Genomic DNA, 16,931 nt, shown 5'->3' with positions numbered 1-16,931 from the left:
ATTTGTCACAAGAAATATATACACAAGATGTTACTAGGAACAGTGCGAGCTACCTTAAGTTGTTATTTCCCAGTCCAAGCTGTATTAGAGTTCTATATATTACACTGAGAGTCTACCAGAACACCACCTTAGCCAATATAGTAAGAACTCATGCCATGTATTTCACTGCACACATCATAACACACACATAGAAGAGATTGAGACCAGCCCTACACTGGCTTGTTTGAGGTGTGGCTATAACATAATGGAAGTGATGCTGACACAAAGTAAGTAAGTGTGCACCAAAGATGAACAACCAACAGCTGTGAGGCATGAACCTTCTTAGTCAAATGCAGCTTCTCTGGTGTCTATAGGCAAATCAGGGTGGCCTTGGCCTTCATTTGTGTAAAAGCGGTTATTCTGTTTTGCCAGAAAAATGATAAATGTAATAACACAGCAACAAACTGTTGTGAAGTTTCACACAAAACTTTGAAAAACTGCTACTGAAACCTATCTTTTTCTGAAAGGAGTGTATGGTTAAGTTTGTGTATCATGTACATGGGTTTTTGGAAGTTTCAAGCATTTACAAGAAGAGCAACAAGACGCTGAAGTTGATTCACACCTGGGACATCCTACGTCTTCAAAAGAAGATGAAAATATCAAAAAAGTACGTAATCTGATTTGATCTGACCATTGGTTGAGTATTTGATTGATTGCTGAAACTGTAGGATTTGACAAATAATATTTAAGGCAAATTGTTTGTAACTAATTTAACAAGAGAAACGTGTGTGAAAATGGTGCCAAAAATTCTCACAATCAAATAAAATGAAGCTCATGAAAATATTTGTACTGACAATTTGAATATTGTTGAACATGATTCTAATTTCTTGGAAACAGTGAGAACATAGGACAAATCTTGGTTTTTGACTTATTATCTAGAAATTAAGTGCCAATCCATGTGCTGGAAGGGCCCAATTTCAAAGAGAGTGAAAAAAGTTCAAATGAACAACTCATGATTCAAAGCAATGATGATTGTTTTTTTTTTATATTCATGGAATTCTGTATCATTACTGGGTTCCTGAAGCTCAAACTAATAATAAACATTACTACCTTGAGGTTCTTGTTCAGCTCTTTGAGAAAAAAAAAGTGGCATGAAACGTGAAAGAACAAATCATAGTTTCTACATCAAGACAACACATGAGCTCACACCACATTGTCTGTTAAGAGGTTTATAGCAAAGTACAGTGTTCCACTGTTTTACCACCCATCTTATTCACCTTACCTAGCACCATGTGACTTCCCAAGGTCAAACCTGCATTAGAAGGAACAAGATTTCAGTCTTATGAAGCAGTGTAAGAAAAAGTGGCATGCATTATCAAGAAGCTCACAGAGGAAGACTTTCAGCACTGTTCACATGGAGTATTGTGGCAATAGAGGAGTGGAGTACATTGAGGTTGACAATAATTACAAATGTATGTTTCTGAAATAGAATGTTTTACAGCTGTAATCCCATTGTTTTATAGTCATACTTCATATGCCTGAGTTCAGTGTGATCCTGTTGGAGAACTTGCTGAAGGACCATTTTCATCTGAGTAGTGGCGCCATAGCAGTCAATAGTAATGTTGTGTCAGCTACTCAGTTTCCCCCCTCTATCTCTCTCAACTGTCACAATACCTTCCTCTCTTGAACCTTCAACACTCATCTGCCCAGACAACTGGTCATAACAGCTTATAAACAGTCAGCACTGCCATGGCAGTGGAAGTAGGTGGGATAGAGAGAGAGAGAGAGAGAGAGAGAGAGAGAGAGAGAGAGAGAGGAGTGGGGGTGGGGAGGCTCAAAAGGTAATGTAATTTCCTGATCCAAACAGTTATGGAATGATGATGCTGGATTTGTATATGACATGATAAAAGCAAGTGAAATGTTCAACTCATTGTGAATAATGGAATACTCTATTATCAAAAACAATTTATATAAGTTACAAGTATCTTGAGTTCTAAAGTCTTCCTCAATTGTACAAAAATAAATATATAAACATAAATTACAGTTCAACACTGATAATTTCAAGTTTTTATTCTTGAATTTGAAGTATTGCATACAAACAGGCACAGATGGACATGTGGGTTTTTTGGTTATAGTGACGGACCACACACAGAAAACTCCAACTTATTACTATAAGACACTTTTATTAGGGTTCATGTAATTACAGAAAACACAAGAAAAACAATGCAGAAATTCACAACACGCGTATCACTCAGTCAAGTTGCAGATGGAACTCCAAAGAAGCTCCAGTCTCCAAAGACCATTTACTCTGCACTTCACTGGAGAAGTTACTGGCGGTCGACTGTCACCACAGATCCCCCCCCCCCCCCCCCCCCCACCCCCCCTCCGGGAGTGTGGAGCACTGGGGGAAGGACGTGTAGTAGCGTTGTGGGATGCTCGCTGGTTGATAGCAGCATGTGCTAAGAGTCCATACTGTCTGTGCAGGGTGGACTAGCACTCGTATAGTCCTCCATCCAGTGGGGAGGTCGGCGGGGGGAGGGGGGGGGGACTGGTTGACCTGCATTTGTGAACTGGACTGGCACAGGAGATGTCGTCGCTGCAGTACAGGTGGAGAGGGGGATGCAAATCTTGAGCACCCCATCGGTGCTGAGCGTTGCAGCTATGGCAGCCATATTCACCCTATTTGGGATAGGGACTGTGCACAAGATGGTGATATGTGACATGGGTGTGGACCCACATGAAGTGTCCCCTATGCAGAGGATGAAGATGGATCCCTCGTGGAGCTGCAAGGAAAGCTCGTCACATGGGCACTCAGAGGCATTGATTGAGATGCAAATTTTGTCGACAGTGGATGTAGGGGGCACTACAGGGGGTGGGGAGAAAATAACGTAGTTCAGGAGAAACACTGGAACACTCTGTGGGGGTATTGGGTACCAACATTTGGGACGGGGTAATGTCACACGCAACATGTGGTTGAGCCTGAGGTTGTGGATTGTCACATGCAGTGCAGGGTAGAGTATCGTCATACACAACCACTGAGTTGCCCACAGGTGTAGGCTCGGTGCACATATGATCACGGTGGGGCACAGGGGAGTGGGCGGTCTGTGTGAGATCGGGGTCATCATCTGATGGAAGAAATCTCGACTCAAGGGGATGTGTTACAGATTCCTCTATCGTCCAGGCTGGTTTCACGCGTCGGAGGGAAACTGTCTGCCGGCGGCCACTGATGAGAATGTCCATAGTACTGTCTGTGCGAGCCACTACTCAGTGCAGGCCAGAGTAAGATGGCAGTAATGCCGGTTTGACTGTGTCATCCCATAACATAGCAAACTCGAAAAAGTCCAGTGCCGATGCAGGAATATCCGAGGACAGGTATGTGGTCGAGGAGAAGGCATGCAGATCATGGCTATGTGTGTCTGGACACGTTCAACTAGCGTGGGGAGTTCAGATAGGTCAGCGATTGCTTCGTCATTGACAAACTCTGCGGGGAGAACTAGGGTCTCGCCATACAGGAGCTCTGCGAGTGAAGCCTGGAGGTCTGTCTTGTAAGCCATGCGTATTCCTAGCATAACCCAGGGAAGGGCACCACCGTGGCACATGAGTGCCGCTTTCAGAGTCCTGTGCCACCACTCAACCAGTCCATTGCTCTGAGGGTGTTAAGCCATAATGCAGAATCTATCCACCCTACAGAGTATGCAGAGTTTGTTAAACAGCAGGGATTCAAACTGTCTTCCCTGGTCGGTGGTGATGGATATAGGGCAGCCAAATCAAGCTATCCAGGAGGATACGAATGTGCATGCTACAGAATCCACTGTGATGTCCTGCAGGGGTATTGCCTCCAACCAACGTGTAACACAGTCAATGACGGACAGGATATGCCTGAAATCATCAGACACGGGTAACGGTCCTACGAGGTCCACATGTACATGTCAGAAGTGGCCTTTTGGGATGTGTGTGCCTGCCGACTTTGCTGCGCTGGCACTGTAAACAAGCACAAGCCAAAGTACGACAATCCCTCTTCACACCTGGCCACACAAAGCATTCTGTAACCAGGTGCGTAGTAGTCTTAGCACCAGGATGTGCCAGGTTATGTAACGTAGTGAACACCTGGCACCGCAGCGCGGGGGGAACAATAGGCCGGGCGGTGCCCATGGATGTATCACACCACAGTGGCCTGGCTGAGCCTGAAAGGTTGTACGAAACGATCTGAAGAGAAGTATCTAGGTCCTGTCGGAGGTTGTGCAATTCGGTGTCACTGTCCTGTAAGTGGGCACATTCGTCGAAATTAATGGGGAACAAAAATGCAGTGATACATTTTCTGAACCTCGAATGTAACAGATGTCTGTTGTGTATTGGCAAATTAAGTCCATTTGCCAAAACCTATGTGGGGGAAGGTCAGAACCAAGGTTACGGATAGCCTCCACGAGGGGGCGATGGTCTGTGAAAATTATTATATTCCTTTCTTCAATGTCTGTGCAGATATATTTTACAGCTTCGTAAACTGCAAGCAATTCTCTGTCAAATGCTGACCATTTATGTTCGGCTGTAGATAGATTTTTGCAAAAAAACTGCAGTTGTTGTGTTGTGTCATTGACATGTTGTTGGAGGACTGCACCGATTGCAAAATCACTTGCATCTACTGTAATAGAGATGCAGGCATCCGAGGAGATGGTGTACCCCAGAAAAGTGACAGCAGTGCAGCAGAGTTGTGACTTGTCATTATTTATCTCTACTCCGTTACGTGTCAATAAGTTCTGTATCATGGCCAGGTGGAGTTCGTGTTCCCTGTCAGAGGGGGAAAAAATTAGTATGTTGTCGAGGTATGCGTAGCAACATGTGCAGTTAAACAGAAGTGAGTCTATAAAACGCTGCCAAGTTTGGGCAGCGTTTTGAGACCATAAGGCATGTAACAAAATTTGTATAGGCCAAAAGGTGTGATCACTGCTGTCTTTGGTATGTCACTCTGTTCCATTGGTATCTATAAATATGCCTTGTGGGTGTCCAAGACACTGAAGATGCATGCTCCGCTAAGTACTTCTGCAAAGTCTTGTATGTGAGGTATTGGATAATTGTCTAATACCGTCCGTGCATTGAGGCGACGATAGTCGCTGCAGAGGTGCACTGTGCCGTCCTTTTTGGGGACTAAATGTATGGGCTGTTACTGTCCGATAGGTGAATAATACCTGCCCATAGAAGTTCCTCCACTGCAGCTTTTGCAAGGCGTAGTTTAGGTGGTGGCAGTCAGCGTGCTTTATGACGCACTGGTGGCCCATCTGTTGTGACAATTTTGTGTGTCGTGCGATTCATGATAGCGTTCAGCTCAGCTGGTGAACTCGCTTGGGGGCCATCGTGAATGGGAATTGGTAGCACACAAGAGTCACTAACCTGATGTGCTGGGGAAGCTGTCTGTGTCAGTGGTGACAAAGTTCCATAAGGTGCATCTCCAGTGTCGGATGGTGGCAGCATTGACAGGCGTTGTACGAGGCATCATGCCTCGGTGAGGGCTTGTGTAGCTTAAGATATGGCACGGTTCAGTTCGGCATTGTGAGCACAAAGATCATTGACTGCAGGGCGTTCGGGCTGGATCTGGGCATTGGAAGTTGTGAGGCTGTCCGCCAGTGAAGAGCACTCGATAGGAGCTATGTCGAAGTCGTCGGGAAGCTGAGGGGGAGGGGGGGCTGAAGAGGTGACTGAACATGCAATATGGGTGGACAAGGCGTGGTGCAATAATGTGGCCGACTGAAGATCTGGAGACAGTCCGAAGTGGAAAAGGAAGTCAATGCCTAATACTGGATCTTCGACATCAGCCACGTAGAAGGACCAAGTGAACTGTTTGCTAGGTATGAGTTCAGTAGGTAACTTGGCCAAACCACAGACACGAAGTGGCGACTTATATGCTGTTCGAAGGGACAGTTTGGTTGGTGTTGTGTCCTTTACAGAAAATGTGGGAGGTATGACACTAACATCTGCTCCAGTATCGACGAGAAAATACCGGCGCGAACCTAAATCCAAGGCGTACAGACGTCGTCGTGAGGTGGGGGATGTGACAGATTGCAACGTCTGTGGGCGCCCCTGCATGTATCCATGTGCCATGGCGCCTACTGCGGCCCACGTGCAGCATTTGGGAACACGCAGGGCAGACAGCAGTTGCGAGCGGCGACCCTGAAAGTGGAGTGGAACCAGCATATGTGTGAGTCAGCTGTACTCGTCCCGGCAGCAGAAGCATCAGGCGAGGGGAAGGCAGTGTGGGCAGGCGCTAGCCTGGTTGGGGTGGGGAGAGGCTGTTGCTGACCCACTGGTACCAGGTCTTGGCCGCTAGATGACTGCTGTTCCATGTACTGTCTGCGATACACACACGCCTGGCCTCTACCACCCGATGGTGGAAGTATAATCACAGGATTACCAACCTCGGTGGTATTAGGAACTGTGCTGTGCAGAGGGAGGTGGCTGTGTCGAATAATGGCGTATGCCTGGTCTGCCAGCCATAGTTTATCCTCGAGTGACACCGCGGTATGTGGAAGCAAATGTAACTGTAGTTCTTGCGGCAGCTTCACCAACCACAATGCCCAGAGTGCTAAGTTCGGCAAGATCTCGGTACTGACCTGCGCACGCAAGTGTCACCATAGCTGTGAGGGTGTTCTGTCGCTAAAGTCTCGTCATAAATTATGTTCTGAACCATATCGGCTGCCGGACGAGAAGGCCATTTGATGAGTAATGCATGAGCAGAGGCACATTTGTTGCTCTTGGGTGGGTTCAGCAACAAGTCACTGATGAGATCAGGGTGGTGGTAGGTGATTCACTAAACATACAAAACGAGTGCTGTCATCCGCAATACCGTGTATGTCCAACACGTTATCCACCAAGGTAAACCACATCACTTGGTTGTCTGGTTGTAACAGCGGCAGTTTTGGAAAGCGAACGGGGGCCAGTGCTTGCGGGGCTGTAGGAAAGGCCTGGAACATACAGGGATTCTGCACGGTGTTCACTGGTGCGAACTGTGCCTCAGTGACAGGCGATGTGTTGCGTTGAACATCCATTAGCCGTGTAGGCGAGACGCGGTATCCAGTCCTTGTAGGCAGGGAATCTGTACAGCCACACGATGAGCACACCGCGGCGTGCACGGAAGGATCAACCGCTGATGCATTCTAAATATCGAGCAGAGGTGCGAGATCACGACTGAGCACCGAGTGACGGGGCGGAAACATGGCAGGTGCATCGCCTGAGGTGTGCACGGGGCGGCAGGACAGATAGGCGTATAAATGGCCCAGCACGGTTGGCGTGAGTGTCCCTTCGACCAGCGCGGAGGGGGACACGTTAAATGGTGGGCCGCTCTAAGAAGGGGGCGACCATGCGTGTGCACCCCAAAACTGGACAGCCGCGTGGTCCATGTCATGCAGTAGAAACTCTGGCAAGGGATTTCTGGGATCTTGTGCTGGAGGAGCATTCTGTCGAGCATAGAATGCCATTGAAGGTGTCCGCGCAGATGTGTACAGCACCCATTGTGGTATGCCGGCAGAGGTTAGAGTCATCCGGCCAGGTGAGGCAAACACTGGAGATATGAACATTTCCGGTGTATTAGTAGCACTCAGGGTAAAGCGTTGAACTTCACAGTTGAATGTCCATTCTGCATTCTGAAATGCCAGCGATATTGTCTATTGACCCGAAACCGGTGATACACAGCGAGCGAATGCAACATATTTTCGTGACTCTGGGTCACCAATGTGGGTTTTTTGGCTATAGCAACAGACCACACACAGAACACTCCAACTTATTATGATAAGACATTTTTATTAAGGTTCGTATAATTACAGAAAACACAAGAAAAACAATGCAGAAATTCACGACACGCGTATCACTCAGTCAAGTTGCTGACGGAACTCTAAAGAAGCTCCAGTCTCCAAAGACCATTTACTCTGAACTTCGCTGGTGAAGTTACTGATGGTCGACTGTTGCCACAAACACATTAGCATGAGGAAATTTGTTAAGTACCACCAAACAAGGTTTTTTGTTAGGATTTGCAAAATTTTGTTGGGAACTGAGTGTTGCTTACGTCCAACAAGAATGGATTTGCCTAGGCCAGTTTATGGAAGCTACAAAACTATGTCTTGATATCAAGATTAGAGTTTAGGGATTAAAGGAGTGACTCAGTTCTTGTGCAGTCACACCAAATATAGGTGATATCTTGATATCTAAGATTTGCGGATTCTGTAGAAAAAGAAACCACAGAACAAAATAAATAGCCTTTCGTTAAAACTGGTAAGCTCAGAGTTTGAACAAAGATCACATGTATTACAGGCATAGTAAGATAAGGGGTAATAGATGATAACCATTGCACGAGATTCAAAATGTCGTCAATGTTATGAGAAATGACTAGCATAGCGAGGGACTATGCTTATTATGGAGGTGATCTGACAAACAGTGAAGGAAGAGAAGTTCTTGTAATATTGGGTAGACACTGAACAGCCAGAACATTATGACACCAACATAAACCTGTCCAGATGATAGCAGTGTCATACGGTGAGGAATAATTGCTAGTCAGACACATGAATGTTGCACATAGTATCAGTGTGTGTGCTGTTCATTGTGGAATGGGGAAGGCATGCGATCTACCTGAGTTTGACAGAGACCCAGAGGCTCGAAACAAGCATTTCAGAAACGGCACAGCTTGACAGATGTTCGAGGAGTGCTGCAGTGAGTGTCTTCAAAATGTGGTGAAACCATGGTAAAATCAAGGTGAAACCATGTCCAGATGTCATGCGGTTGGGTGGCCACCCCTCATTACAGATGTCCAGATGTTGGATGTCATTGGCTGGCCAGACTGGTAAAACAGGACAGGCAGCAAACTGTGATGAAACTAACATCAGACTCTAATGCTGGGCAGAGTACAAGTGTGTCTCAACACACACTGTACCAAACACTCCTAATAAGGGGCCTCCACAGCTGCTGAAAATGTGTGAATGTGCCAATGTTAACACCATGACATCAGCAACTACAACCGAAATGGCATGTGACCATCAGCACTGAACATTGGTGCAGTGGCAGAGTGTTGAAAGGTCTGATAAACCCCAATAACTTCTTGATGCTGATGGAAGAGCATGAATTTGTCGTCTTCCAAGGGAACAGCTCATTGATACTTCGTCTGTGGGATGGAGACAAGCTGGTGATGTCTCCATTATGCTCTGGGGGAGAATCTCGTGGGCATCCACGGGTCCAGTGAAACTCATGCAAGGCACCACAAAGGTCAAGGAGAACTGTACATTCGTTGTACAACCCAACATGTTTCCCGACAGCAGAGGCTTTTTCAACAAGATAATGCACCATGTCACAAGGTCAGGGGTGTGATGGAGTGGGTCGAGGAACACAGTGGCGAGTTCCAATTGATGTGCTGGCTCCCAGCTTGTCAGATCTGAACTCTACCACCCAAGAATTTATGGGTGTTGGGTGACTTGTGTGTGCAGATATGTTGTCAACTCCCTGCAGCACCAACTAAGACCTCAGTGCTTAAATGCCATAATGCATCACTACTGTTATCAGTAACACTGATGTATTAGATAGCAGGTAAATTTTCTTCTATAGTTAACTGATGGCTCAGGTTGTTGTTGTTGTTGTTGTTGTTGTGGTCTTCAGTCCTGAGACTGGTTTGATGCAGCTCTCCATGCTACCCTATCCTGTGCAAGCTTCTTCATCTCCCAGTACCTACTGCAGCCTACATCCTTCTGAATCTGCTTAGTGTATTCATCTCTTGGTCTCCCTCTACAATTTTTACCCTCCAAGCTGCCCTCCAGTACCAAATTGGTGATCCCTTGATGCCTCAGAACATGTCCTACCAACTGATCCCTTCTTCTAGTCAAGTTGTGCCACAAACTCCTCTTCTCCCCAATTCTATTCAATACCTCCTCATTAGTTATGTGATCTACCCATCTAATCTTCAGTATTCTTCTGTAGCACCACATTTCGAAAGCTTCTACTCTCTTCTTGTCTAAATTATTTATCGCCCATGTTTCACTTCCATACATGGCTACACTCCATACAAATACTTTCAGAAACGACTTCCTGACACTTAAATCAATACTCGATGTTAACAAATTTCTCTTCTTCAGAAACGCTTTCCTAGCCATTGCCAGTCTATATTTTATATCCTCTCTACTTCAACCATCATCAGTTATTTTGCTCCCCAAATAGAAAAACTCCTTTACTACTTTAAGTGTCTCATTTCCTAATCTAATTCCCTCAGCATCACCCGACTTAATTCCACTACATTCCATTATCCTCGTTTTGCTTTTGTTGATGTTCTTCTTATACCCCCCTTTCAAAACACTGTCCATTCCGTTCAACTGCTCTTACAAGTCCTTTGCTGTCTCTGACATAATTGCAATGTAATCAGCGAACCTCAAAGTTTTTATTTCTTCTCCATGGATTTTAATACCTACTCCGAACTTTTCTTTTGTTTCCTTTACTGCTTGCCCAATATACAGATTGAATATCGGGGATAGGCTACAACCCTGTCTCACTCCCTTCCCAACCACTGCTTCCCTTTCATGCCCCTCGACTCTTATAACTGCCATCTGGTTTCTGTACAAATTGTAAATAGCCTTTCGCTCCCTGTATTTTACCCCTGCCACCTTCAGAATTTGAAAGAGAGTATTCCAGTCAACATTGTCAAAAGCTTTCTCTAAGTCTACAAATGCTAGAAATGTAGGTTTGCCATTCCTTAATCTTTCTTCTAAGATAAGTCGTAGGGTCAGTATTGCCTCACGTGTTCCAACATTTCTACGGAATCCAAACTGATCTTCCCCGAGGTCCGCTTCTACCAGTTTTTCCATTCGTCTGTAAAGAATTCGCGTTAGTATTTTGCAGCTGTGGCTTACTAAACTGATAGTTCGGTAATTTTCACATCTGTCAACACCTGCTTTCTTTGGGATTGGAATTACTATATTCTTCTTGAAGTCTGAGGGAATTTCGCCTGTCTCATACATCTTGCTCACCAGATGGTAGAGTTTTGTTAGGCCTGGCTCTCCCAAGGCTGCCAGTAGTTCTAATGGAATGTTGTCTACTCCCGGGGCCTTGTTTTGACTTAGGTCTTTCAGTGCTCTGTCAAACTCTTCATTCAGTATCATATCTCCCATTTCATCTTCATCTTCATCTACCTCCTCTTCCATTTCCATAATATTGTCCTCAAGAACATCGCCCCTGTATAGGCCCTCTATATACTTCTTCCAACTTTCTGCTTTCCCTTCTTTGTTTAGAACTGGGTTTCCATCTGAGCTCTTGATATTCATGCAAGTGGTTCTCTTTTCTCCAAAGGTCTCTTTAATTTTCCTGTAGGCAGTATCTATCTTACCCCTCATGAGATAAGCCTCTACATCCTTGCACTCCCTGTCGATCTCATTTTTGAGACATTTGTATTCCTTTTTGCCTGCTTCACTTACTGCATTTTTGTATTTTCTCCTTTCATCAATTAAATTCAGTATCTCTTCTGTTAACCAAGGATTTCTACTAGCCCTCATCTTTTTACCTACTTGATCCTCTGCTGCATTCACTATTTCATTCCTCAAAGCTACCCATTCTTCTTCTACTGTATTTCTTTCCCCCATTCCTGTCAATTGTTACCTTATGCTCTCCCTGAAACTCTGTACAACCTCTGGTTTGTTCAGTTGATCCAGGTCCCATCTCCTTAAATTCCCACCTTTTTGCAGTTTCTTCAGTTTTAATCTACAGTTCATAACCAATAGAAAGTGGTCAGAGTCCACATCTGCCCCTGGAAATGTCTTACAATTTAAAATCTGGTTCCTAAATCTCTGTCTTACCATTATATAATCTATCTGAAATCTTTTAGTATCTCCAGCATTCTTCCATGTATACAACCTTCTTTCATGATTCTTGAACCAAGTGTTAGCTATGATTACGTTATGGTCTGTGCTAAACTCCTCCAGGCGGCTTCTTCTTTCATACTCTCGAATTCCAGTCACCCATGACTATTAATTTTTCGTCTCCCTTCACTACCTGAATAATTTCTTTTATCTCATCATACATTTCATCAATTTCTTCATCATCTGCAGAGCTAGTTAGCATATAAACTTGTACTACTGTAGTAGGCGTGGGCTTCATGTCTATCTTGGCCACAATAATGCGTTCACTATGCTGTTTGTAGTAGCTTACCTGCACTCCTATTTTTTTTATTCATTATTAAACCTACTCCTGCATTACCCCTATTTGATTTTGTATTTATAACCCTGTATTCACCTGATCAAAAGTCTTGTTCCTCCTGCCACCGAACTTCACTAATTCCCACTATATCTAACTTTAACCTATCCATTTTCCTTTTTAAATTTTCTAACCTACCTGCCCGATAAGGGATCTGACATTCCATGCTCCGATCCGTAGAACGCCAGTTTTCTTTCTCTTGATAACGACATCCTCTTGAGTAGTCCCAGCTCGGAGATCCAAATGGGGGACTATTTTACCTCTGGAATATTTTACCCAAGAGGACACCATCATCATTTAATCATACAGTAAAGCTGCAGGCCCTCGGGAAAAATTACAGCTGTAGTTTCCCCTTGCTTTCAGCCGTTTGCAGTACCACAACAGCAAGGCCATTTTGGTTAGTGTTACAGTGCCAGATCAGTCAATCATCCAGACTGTACCCCTGCAACTACTGAAAAGGCTGCTGCCCCTCTCCAGGGACCACAGGTTTGTCTGGCCTCTCAACAGATACCCCTCCATTGTGGTTGCACCTGCTACGGTACAGCTATCTGTATCACTGAGGCACACAAGCCTCCCCACCAACAGCAAGGTCCATGGTTCATGGGGGGGGGTTTCAGGTTATGATGTCAAATTGTGAAGGGGAAGAATAAGAACTCAGGAATAGTGAATTAGCTATTTGTTCTACTTCATTTGATGAAGCATGACAACAGCTAACAGAACATCACACTAAATCAGGATGACAGAGGTACTCTGGGAGTGGATAGGAGAAAAATCACAGAATTCACAACCAGTCATGATTTTATATTACAGATAATCCATGTCTCAATGGTAAATGTAGAACATATAGTAGTGAGAAGGAAATTGGCACAAAAACTCTTCTTATGAAAAATAAATTTGAAGAAGACTGGGAAATACTATCAAATCTATTAAAATAGTGAGTGAATTATGTGAATGTATAAGTGAATCCGAGATTGTTAGCGTGATGGAAACACAGTTTTCCAAATAATAGCTTCATGTGATCTATGAACATTGTCATAAGGCCTTGCCTTGGGCAAACCACAAGACATAAATGCAGGTATTATTTGGTCATGGACAGTTAGAGGATGGGGAGGTTGGGGGTTGGAGATAGAGCTAACCACATGGGCAATGTGCTTTTCATGAGCCATGCTGCTAAGAGAACCATATACACTTAAATTCAGATAAAAAATCTACTGCCATGATCAGATGCCTTGGCTAACAATGCAAGAATGAGAATATCAACTTATTTCTGCACACAGGTGCCGTAATCATACATGAGTGATTAGCATCTGTATCCACATTTGGGAGGATGACCTTTCAAATCCCATCTGGCCATCCACAGTTGTGTTTTCCCCAATTTCCCTAAATCACTCCACACAAATGCCAGATTAGTTGCTTTAACTGAGCTAGTATTCCATCTCTAATGACTGCATTGTCGATGGGACAAACTCCAATGTTTCTTTTTATACATGAGTGTCTTTAATAACTACACAGGAGCATTGCAACTGGACACTTAAAGCATGGTAAAACGGAAGAGAAGTTGGTAATATGAACATGAAGATTGGAAAGAAAGGAATTTTGTACATAAGGTACTAAACAAGAGAGAAAGACAGAGAGATAAAGACCAGCTTCTAAAGACCACATCACACCCACCCACCTACGCAAAGACACGCACACAAACTCTCTCTCTCTCTCTCTCTCTCTCTCTCTCTCACACACACACACACACACACACACACAGAGAGAGAGAGAGAGAGAGAGAGAGAGAGAGAGAACAGACATTTTCAGGCTTCCTTTAATCTAATCTTCACTTCTCAACAATGTGAGGAGTCATGAGGAACGATACATGGTTTGTAATCCATGTTAAGCTTTTGGAACCCATGTTAAGCTGTAGGTCTCCTTTCTTTGGTTGGTTAATTGGGGTAGATCAGGGACACCCAAGTCACCATAGTGGCATCTAATTAATGCCTTACTCTCAAACATTGAGCCACACTCAAATACTAAAAAATGATCAGAACTGTTGCTAACACAAATATTAAAAGAATGAAGGTTGAAAGTTAAAATAACAATACAGACAAAGAGAAATGTATATTCTGTCCAGCAGGATTGCAGATTAAAAACCAGAGCAAATAATATACAATTCACAAAAACAATAACATAAAGCAAAGAAATGAGGAAGGAAGTGAAAGAAAAAAATAATTTATTGAAAAGGACTTGATTTAATGAGACAAATATAATTACCTCCTGTGCTGGATAAAGTTGTGAAGTCATATGTGACTACAGTGGAACCTGCACTGTTGTGAGCAGTCATCCGAAGCTCATAATTTGTCACTGGATTAAGATCAAGAATGGAAAACTTCTCTTCTGTGTACTTTAGATTGTTTGACACAAGTATCCATTTTGTTCCAGTTTTCAGTTTATATTCTACAACTAATGTGGTTATTGGGCAGCCACCAGTATTCCATGTGCCAACATTCAGTTGTATGAAGGTAGAGTTGGTGGCCAGTAGATCTTCTTTCGTTGGAGCAATAGGAGCTTAAAAAAACATAAACAGTGTGATTATTATTTTAAAGCATGTCTTTAATACACTAGGATAATTTTTTAATAAATGGAGAAATATGTATTGAAATTAGTGTGATTTTAAAACTGTGTTAAAAAGCAGATCATAAACTTATATCTCTGCCATTCATCTTTAGTGTTCTACCAACACCTATTTGATCATGTCTCATACTAAGTTTCAGCCTGCCACGGTCCATCTTCCTGTCTTCCCATACTCATGAAGGTTCCTCCACTTAAGATGCCAAATTAGGGACCTAGGATGAAACAAAGTGCTAAAGGATTGGACAACTGATGCTGCACTAGCCATAGATAGTAAAGGCATAATTGGCAAACTGATGTAATTGTCATGTATATTCTTCTCTACGTATATGTTGTTACTGAATGAGGAAATCAACTTGGAAACAATCCTGAGGGTAAGCCAAGTTTACTACATTCTTCATTGTTATCCACACTATTTATATCTTCAAAGTGAACTAAATGAGTTTTCTGGTGAAGCTAACTGATTTTATCATAATTTGTTTTTCAATTTTATTTTCGTGAATTTATGACTAAAATATGTATGATCTCACTTACGTATGTAGATGATTGTTCAGTGAACGGTTTCCAGTCCCTTTGCAGTGATGCAGTGTGTGTGTGTGTGTGTGTGTGTGTGTGTGTGTGTGAGATAGAGAGAGATGTCTGCAGACAACTCGATCGTGTGTGTGTGACCGTCAAATGAGGCTTCCACAATAGTCTGACAAAAAGTGGAAATTGACAGTTGGTACTTACCAACAGTAACCAGCAGACACCACCTGACAGTGTTCAGTAGTTGCCTTGAAGAAAATTATGGGATTTTCAATACATGATCCTAAGGAGATCTGAGGGCTGTATATGGTACATAAACACTAGGAAATCTTGAAAGATGCATGACTAATAATACTATATCCAAAGGCTTTTTTGTCATTGACTGCTTGTTGACAGTCCTGATAACATTTCACCTGGTGGGGTTCGGATGACAATTGGGTGACATAAAAATGACAATTGGGTGACATAAAAATATATAATCAGAGAATGCTAAGTAATCAGCTGGAAGTTACTATTTTAAAACCAAACTTATCACTATACTAGCTTCACAAATACAGACTGTACCACTAAAAGATGTCAGAAATATCACACACAGTGGGAGTGGGCGTAAGACTAAGGCACTTTTGTCAGTCAAGGAATTCATGGAGTGTAAAAATGAAGAAATTGCATTGTGACTATTCATGTTAACACATTTGTATCTTTTATTATTATCTTTAGTACTGTAATTTACTGTAGTCCAGATTGTGTTTTACATTTCATACTATGTATTATTTGCTTATACTTACACAGTTTCCAGTTTTTATTTCTAAATAGACTCTAGATTGATATTATGAAACAGTTATAACTTTGGAAAAATTTGTGATTATAAAATATGCTGGTGTTACCTTTCCCTTGTGTGTAAGCAGTTATATTTTTTGTAGGACTACTGTTGCCCATATGGTTGAAGGCTTGAAGATAAAGCTGATATTTAGAACCACACTGAAGGTTTCCAAGAGTAAAGTTTTTATCTTCAGCCTGTACAATGACCTTTTCCCATTCACCAAACTCTCGTTTAAAGTATAAAGTATAGCCTGTAAATAAAATGGTGTTAATATTTCTGATGATATTAATATTTTTTGCAAATGAAAATAATTTTAAACTAGAAATTTATAGATTCTAAATTTGCTAGTCACTGAACATATACAATGGATTTCAGATGGATAGAAGAGCAATCATAATGAAAATGTGTCTTTCAGATATTAAAATTATAGTTTTGACTATTTTAAGTTACTTTTAATGAGTTACAAAATCCATATTTGGAATTATATTATGAAATATGGTAGTCCACTGGAGGGCTGTTCAATAACTGAACACTTTTTACATTTTTATGATACATACATTACTTGTTTTACTTTTCACATTCACTCTCCTCCCCTCTTGCTCTCTCTTTTTCCTCTGTTTGTTGGTTGCACTGATCATTTTTCTTCCTCTTAATCCATTTTTACTTCTCATTTCATCATCATCATCATCATCTCTAGACTGAAGTTGGCACAATGCTTACCAATGTGCTGTGTTTGATCTCCTATTCTCTCTGAACCCTCCCCCCTCCCCCCACACCTCCCCCCACA

General features: G+C 42.8%; 1 protein-coding gene across 1 annotated transcript in view; it reads right to left on the bottom strand.

Moving 5' to 3' along the window:
• Nucleotides 1-16,931, bottom strand: part of LOC126152796 (Down syndrome cell adhesion molecule-like protein Dscam2) — a 189,620-nt gene that overhangs the window by 16,741 nt on the left and 155,948 nt on the right. The window contains exons 16-17 of the mRNA XM_049916029.1: nucleotides 16,209-16,394; nucleotides 14,443-14,736 (exon numbers count right to left, since the gene is read on the bottom strand). Coding sequence (XP_049771986.1) covers nucleotides 14,443-14,736; nucleotides 16,209-16,394 — 480 coding nt within the window. The remainder of the gene's footprint in view (nucleotides 1-14,442; nucleotides 14,737-16,208; nucleotides 16,395-16,931) is intronic.

This window comes from Schistocerca cancellata, chromosome 2 (assembly GCF_023864275.1).
Source record: "Schistocerca cancellata isolate TAMUIC-IGC-003103 chromosome 2, iqSchCanc2.1, whole genome shotgun sequence".
NCBI lineage: Eukaryota > Metazoa > Arthropoda > Insecta > Orthoptera > Acrididae > Schistocerca > Schistocerca cancellata.
This window is presented reverse-complemented; position numbering and strand designations above follow the sequence as displayed.